This window comes from Sapajus apella, unplaced genomic scaffold (assembly GCF_009761245.1).
Source record: "Sapajus apella isolate SASKATOON/1434 unplaced genomic scaffold, GSC_monkey_1.0 scaffold36, whole genome shotgun sequence".
NCBI lineage: Eukaryota > Metazoa > Chordata > Mammalia > Primates > Cebidae > Sapajus > Sapajus apella.
In genome coordinates, this window is record NW_022436976.1 from 33,437,711 (window position 1) to 33,445,111 (window position 7,401).

Sequence of the window (7,401 nt, forward strand, 5' to 3'; positions counted from 1 at the left end):
AGAGAATGACCCTTATAGATGATGTAACCCAGCAGCTTTATTTTACAATTACTCTTAGAAGGGAATTGACTGGCTTAAGTGCACAGAAGAACTTAAGAGACAGAGGAAGAGCCAAGCTGAGCTTAGCATCTGAGTCTTTTATTGCAGAGCTTTTTCCACCACACAGCTCTGCCACTGCAGAGGTGGGAGCTGTGTCAGCATGCCTACACAGAGCCATGCACTCAACTGTGCACAGGCAGAAGTGGAGCACACTTGGAACTGATGACCCAAGTCCTAGTGGCATAGAGGAAGAGTCATGAGCAAGTCCCTTAGTTAAAGGACTAAAGAAAGTCAAAGGACTTTTTTTTTTTTTTTTTTTTTTTGAGACGAAGTCTCGCTCTGTCACCCAGGCTGGAGCGCAGTGGCGTGATCTCAGTTTCTCCCCATAAGCACTCAGGCCAGGAGCAGCTTGCTGGGAAGCTCACTGCAACCTCCGCTTCTTGGATTCAAGTGATTCTCCTGCTTCTGTCTCCCAGGTAGCTGGGATTACAGGCACATGCCACCATGCCCAGCTAATTTTTGTATTTTTAGTAGAGATGGGGTTTCACCATGTTACCCAAGCTGGTCGAACTCCTGTCCTCAGGTGATCTGTCTGCCTCAGCCTCCCAAAGTGCTGGGATTATAGGCATGAACTACCACACCTGGCCCAAAAGACTTATTTTATTTTTTGAGATGGAGTCTCACACTGTTGCCTACCGCCCAGGCTGGAGTGCAATTGTGTGACCTCAGCTCACTGCAACCTCCACCTCCCGGGTTCCAGCGATTCTCCTGCCTCAGCCTCCCCAGTAGCTGGGACTATAGGTGCACACTACCACTCCCAGCTAATATTTGTATTTTTAGTAGAGATGGGGTTTCACCATATCAGCCAGGTTGGTCTCAAACTCCTGACCTCAGGTGATTCATCCACCACAGCCTCCCAAAGTGCTGGGATTATAGGCGTGAGCCACTATGCCTGGCCCAAAGGACTTGTTTGTTTGTTTTTTTTTGAGACAGAGTCTCACGCTGTTGCCCAAGTTGGAGTGCAATGGCATGATCTTGGCCCACTGCAACCTCTGCCTCCTGGGTTCAAGTGATTCTCCTGCCTCAGCTTCCAAAGTAGCTGGGATTACAGGTGCTTGTCACCACGCCTGGCTAATTTTTGTATTTTTAGTAGAGATGGGGTTTCACCATGCTTGCCAGGCTGAGGACTTCTTTTTTTTTTTTTTTTTTTTTTTTTTTTTTGAGACGGAGTTTCACTCTTGTTACCCAGGCTGGAGTGCAATGGCGCAATCTCGGCTCACCGCAACCTCTGCCTCCTGGGTTCAGGCAATTCTCCTGCCTCAGCCTCCTGAGTAGATGGGATTACAGGCAAGCGCCACCATGCCTGGCTGATTTTTTGTATTTTTCAGTAGAGACGGGGTTTTACCATGTTGACCAGGATGGTCTCGATCTCTTGACCTCGTGATCCACCCGCCTTGGCCTCCCAAAGTGCTGGGATTACAGGCTTGAGCCACTGTGCCCAGCAGGACTTCTTAATAATTAATTTGTCTCTGTAAAGTGGAAAGCACCTGACTTCTCTGGTTATTGTGAAGGTAAAATGATACAAAGGCAAAATATAAGGCTGGGCGTGTGGTTCATGCCTGTAATCCCAGCACTTCAGGAGGCTGAGGTGGGTGGATCATGAGGTCAGGAGTTTGAGACTGACCTGGCCAACATGCTGAAACCCTGTCTCTACTAAAAATACAAAAATCAGCCAGGCATGGTGGCGCATGCCTATAGTCCCAGCTACCCAGGTGGCTGAGGCAGGAGAATTGCCTGAACTCTGGAGGCGGAGATTGCAGTGAGCTGAGATCATGCCACTGCACTCCAGCCTGGACAACAAGAGTGAGACTCCATCTCAAAAAAAAAAAAAAAAATGGCAAAATGTAAAAGATACAAAAATGCAAATACACGATGTTTCTACATAGCAACCCCTAGCTTACTGCTCTATAAGGAGCTTACACTGAGAGGACTACCAAGGAGGCAGCTCTGAAGCTTCGTGCCTGGATACACTTGAGAGTGGCAGCATGAAGTGAGAGTGGGAGTCAGAAGACCTGAGCTCTGGTCCCTGCTCTGCCATTAATGAGCCAACATCAGTCACAAAGTTAGTCACATGACCTCTCTGAGCCTGTTTTCTCATTTGCATCATAGGATGGACAGCTCGCCTACCTCACTGCTACAAAAAGGAGGGAGCAAAAAGGAGGGAATAGAGGACAGACTGCTTTATAAGCCATACAGTGTTTTCACGTTCCAGACTGTGTATTGCTCAAAATGTGTCAAAGGGACGAATCATTACATAGCAAGTAACTAAAATCTCTTGGCTGCATATGAAAACATGGAGTCTGTTATGCAGGATGAATCCCTTAGGACAACTGCTCAGAACTGGAAAATCAGGTCAAATCTCTGCTATCAGGAACCTGCAATATGAACTTGAATAAGAGATTTATCAACCCTGAGTCTGTTTCCTTTTGTGTAAAATGGAAAAGCTTGAAGTCACAGAATTTTTTTTTTTAAATTAAGACTCTCAAAGCTGAATAGAATCCTAGAGATTTTATAATTTAATCCTTTTTTTTACAAATAAGTATACATGAGTTTCAAAAGTAATTAAGGGATCTAAGATCTACCTGTTTACTCACTGAGAATAAACTTAAAATCTTTTTGAAATTTTATTTTTCCTCCAACCTCTTGGGGATGAAGAGGTTCATCATATAGATGAACTTTCTCATCTATATGATATGTATATATAAAAAGGGTCACTGCCCTGCTCCTCTCATTCCCAGGTGAGCCTCTAATACAGCTTTAAAGTTAAGGAGCAAATACAGTGGGAAAGAGCTTAGGAGTTGGCCAGATCTGGGTTTGAATCAGGATTTTGTCATTATTTATTTGCTTTGTAATCTTGAGCAAGTTAATGAGTCTCTGAGCTTTAGTTTTTTTTTTTTTTTTAGATGGAGTCTTGTTCTATTGCCCAGGCTGGAGTGCAATGGCGCGATCTCAGCTCACTGCAACCTCCACCTCCCAGGTTTAAGTAATTCTCCGCCTCAGCCTCCCAAGTAGCTGGGATTACAGGTGCGTGCCACCATACCCAGCTAATTTTTTTATATTTTTGGTAGAGACAGGGTTTCATCATCTTGGCCAGGCTGGTCTTGAACTCCTGACCTTGTGATCCACCTACCTTGGACTCCCAAGATTTGGGATTACAGGCGTGAGCCACAACACCCAGCTGTTTTTTTGTTTTGTTTTGTTTTGTTTTGTTTTTTGAGATGGAGTCTTGCTCTGTCTCCCAGGCTGCATGGAGTACAGTGGTGTGATCTTGACTCACTGTAACCTCTGCCTCCGGGGTTCTAGCGATTCTTCTGCTTCAGCCTCCCAAGTAGCTGGGACTATAGGTGTGCACCACCATGCCTCAGCTAATTTTTGTATTTTTAGTAGAGATGGGGTTTCACTATGTTGCCCAGGCTGGTCTCGAATTCCTGACCTCAAGTGATCTGCCCACCTCAGCCTCCCAAAGTGCTGGGATTACAGGCATGAGCCACTGTGCCTCGCCTTGTTTTCTTATTAGTGAAATAAATCTATGTTTTAAAGACCGTGTTATCTAAGACAGTTTAAATACAGAGTAACTGACCCAGCTTTCTGAAGAACACTGCAAAGATGGTATGTACCACTCAGAGATGTACTCTTCTTGAGTTCCAATGCAAATAAATCTCTAAAAGCTAGTTCACAGGAAGGAGGATACATCAGATGGGTGCAGGCTGCAACTGGTGCCATTTCTTCCTGGTGATCTCAGATAGACACCGGGAATTGGAGTGCAAAAGGGAAAGATTTTTCTCAGAGATTTTTTTTTTTCTTATCCTCCGGAGTCAAGCCAGAATATGGCTCCTGGCCTAGCAAAAAGTTGTGCTCAAAGTGGGTCAGAGATGCCAAGTTTCATTTCCTTACCTCTGTCCATCTGATGACTTTTCCATTTGCTTTATATTCTGATCCATGGAATATCTTCACATTTGTTATAGTCTCCATGGACTTCCCATCTATAGGACTTACGACACTAAAATAGAGGCAAAGAAAAGATAGAAGCAGCTCTTAAAGTTAGAAAAGCCATTATTCCTATCACGTTTTGCTGCGGAAGTGTTCCTACTAATTACACTGGGTACCTTGCTAAACATACCTTTGCAGTACATCATAGCAAGAAGAAGCCACTGTACAAAAATGTACATGAACTGAGCTCTTGGGAAAGGATCTGTGCACTGAAATAATTCAAAGAACACACATGTGAAAAAGGAATCGTTTTTCCAGGAGCCAGTTCTCTTTAATGTTTTTGTTTTTGTTTTTTGTTTTAAGAGATAGAGTTTTGCTCTGTTGCCCAAGCTAAAGTGCAGTGGCGCGATCTCGGCTCACTGCCACCTCTCCTTCCTGGGTTCTAGCAATTCTCCTGCCTCAGCCTCCCAAGTAGTTGGTATTATAGGCACACGCTGCCATGCCTGGCTAATTTTTTGTATTTTTAGTAGAGACAGGGTTTCACCGTGTTGCCCATGCTGGTCTTGAACTCCTGAGTCCCGGCAATCCACCCACCTTGGCCTCCCAAAGTGCTAGAATTATAGGCGTGGGCCACCGCGACTGGCCTAGTTCTCTTTAATGTAAAAAAACTGATTAATTAAATCTGCTCTTCTTCCAGGATTCCTTTTCAGTGAATGCATGGTTACCTGCTCAATCTTGTTTTCACTCGGCTCCTGACTCTGTAATAATACTTGTCATGATATATTATTCATGTTTGCATACCTGACTTACAAATGAACTTCGGAAGGGGAGGGAATATATTTTCACCTCGATGTGCTTGCTATATTCCCATTACTGACCCACTGCTTGCAATTTAGGAGTCTAGTAAATATTTATTAAGAATTATTTGCTGGGCACAGTGGCTCATGCCTGTAATACCGGCACTTTGGGAGGCCGAGGTGGGTGGACTGTCTGAGCTCAGGAATTCAAGACCAGCCTTGGCAACATGGTGAAACCCCACCTCTACTAAAAATACAAAAAAAATAGCAGGGCATGGTGGCTGATACCTGTCATCCCAGCACTCTGGGAGGCTGAGGCAGGTGGATCACCTGAGGTCAGGAGTTTGAGACCAACATGGAGAAACCTCGTCTATACTAAAAATACAAAAATCAACTGGCAGTGGTGGCACATGCCTGTAATCTCAGCTACTTGGGAGGCTGAGGCAGGAGATTCACTTGAACTTGGGAGGCGGAGGTTGCAGTGAGCCGAGATCACACCACTGCACTCCAGCTGTCTCCAAAATAAAAGGATTATTTGACCAAGTTGCTAATTATGACAGTGCCGGTGAAAATAAGTATCTATGTTTCTGTCATAACACATTCCCCTTAGTGCTAAATTATCACTACTAGATTCCTGAATTGAAAGGCCACCTCTGATAGGCATTTCCTCCCTGAAATACAACAAGCGTAAATATGTGGAAATACACATTCATTCTGATGAGAATTCAAAATGATTGGCCAAAGATTCTAAACTTTCCCCAAGAATTTTCAAGCCTGTTTGTGTTCTTGAATCTCTATGTATTAAAAGTCAAATCTTAAACTTCAATATCAGGCATTCACTTCGTTTACTCAAAATTAGTTGAATTTAAGTTTAATTTCCAACTCATGAAATAACAATGTTAAAAAAAAAAAAAAAAAAAAAGGGGACCTTGGTTGTTTAGAATCCTTTGAGAAAGGATACAAAGTTCAGTTTGTAATGTATAAATGCAGTGTTTTCCAGTGTGTCCCTGAATGTCTGCGTATGAGAGAAAGAAAGGGATGTGGGGGAAAGAAAATTGTCAAAGATGTCTCCAAGGTTTTGGCTTGAACCATTAGATCAGAGTTGCCAAAACACTGAGGAAGAATATAGGATTTGAAACCCAAGAAGGTGGTTTTAAGAGCTAGTCTTATCACTTCCTAGCTTTGTAGACCTGACAAGTTATTTAGCCTTTTGGTACTTGTTTACTCATTTAGAGAATGAAAATGTCAACACCTGTTACTATATCAAACAAAACAATGTTGGCAAAAAAGTATTGGTAAATCATAAAAGGCTCAGGTATTGTTATCTCAATAACTATAGAGGGATTTTTTTGTTTCATCAACGCCGCTACTCATACTCCTCTCAAAAATATGTATAGAAACTCCTTCAGAAACTTACAAAACCAGAAATTTAAAATTCGATGTTAAGCATTTAAAGCAGTCTTTCTCTTAGGCAGGGCTTTCAGTAAAACTATAAAACACCAGTGTAGACAGCAGACAAAACCCAGAGCTTAGCCTACAACTAACAGCCACAACGGGGATGTGTGCTGCATTTACCCCTTGCTAACGTTCTTGTCATCATCCACCCACTGGATGTGGATGTGCTCCTGGGGATCCTCCGCATCCGCCTTCCCACAGGTGATGGTGAAGTCTTTCATCTCTCTCAGTGCCTGCCTCAAGGAATCCATGTTCTCTGCAGTGATCTGGACCATAACGCCATCTAAGAATCAGTACAAAGCCAAAGGAGAGGCATATGAAACACAGCACCTAGCATGTAGCAGATCCCTCTGAGTTAAATGTAAATCTTTTCTCTGCTTTCCAAAGCTGACACAGAGGTTTTGCTTTTTGAGCTGAACGTCTTACTGAAAGTGTTGTGAGAAGCAATGCCAAGATGGGTTCTGCTTAAAACACTTGTTGATTTCACTTCAGACACGACTAAGAATTTCTCCTGAGATTACTTAAGGGGAAAACTTAAACACAGTCAAATTCTTCTATTGGACACACCAAACATTGTGTTCCTGTTTTTACTCCTGAATTTATCATCCTCTGATCATATTTATTTGTTTGCATCTCCATCTCTCTCGCCTTACTATGACTGCCTGGCATAGAGTGAACGCCCAGTAAATGTTTGCTAAATAAATCACTGAATAGATTATAGTAGTGGGCTTGGAGATAAATCCATTTATTGACTAGCAGTAAGGCAAACCTACCACAGAGTTTCATATGGGCTACAATATAGCCAACAGATGGCAACTGTTTTTCAGCTGCTACCTGCCTGAGTTGAAGGCAAACACTCATATTGAGAGTAAAAGTTGTCACATGCTGAAAAATTACTCTGCTTCACTGACATACAATGAAATAATTTCTAAACAGTCTCAATAAAAATTTCATAAATAGGCAGCCAACTGCTGCACTGAAACACACAAGCGAAATGCAAGACCCAAGAAATCCCCAACCCAGACAATAAACACATAATTTTCAAACACACTGCTTTGAATTGGTAAGGATCTATGTCTATCTTATCTATCTATCTATCTATCTATCTATCTATCTATCT

At 42.8% G+C, this 7,401-nt stretch overlaps 1 protein-coding gene across 2 annotated transcripts in view; it reads right to left on the reverse strand.

Moving 5' to 3' along the window:
* Nucleotides 1–7,401, reverse strand: part of ZFYVE9 (zinc finger FYVE-type containing 9) — a 132,662-nt gene that overhangs the window by 2,396 nt on the left and 122,865 nt on the right. For both annotated transcript variants that reach the window (XM_032297014.1, XM_032297015.1), the window contains 2 exons: nt 6,402–6,564; nt 3,994–4,099 (listed from right to left, as the gene is read on the reverse strand). In XM_032297014.1, coding sequence (XP_032152905.1) covers nt 3,994–4,099; nt 6,402–6,564 — 269 coding nt within the window. The remainder of the gene's footprint in view (nt 1–3,993; nt 4,100–6,401; nt 6,565–7,401) is intronic.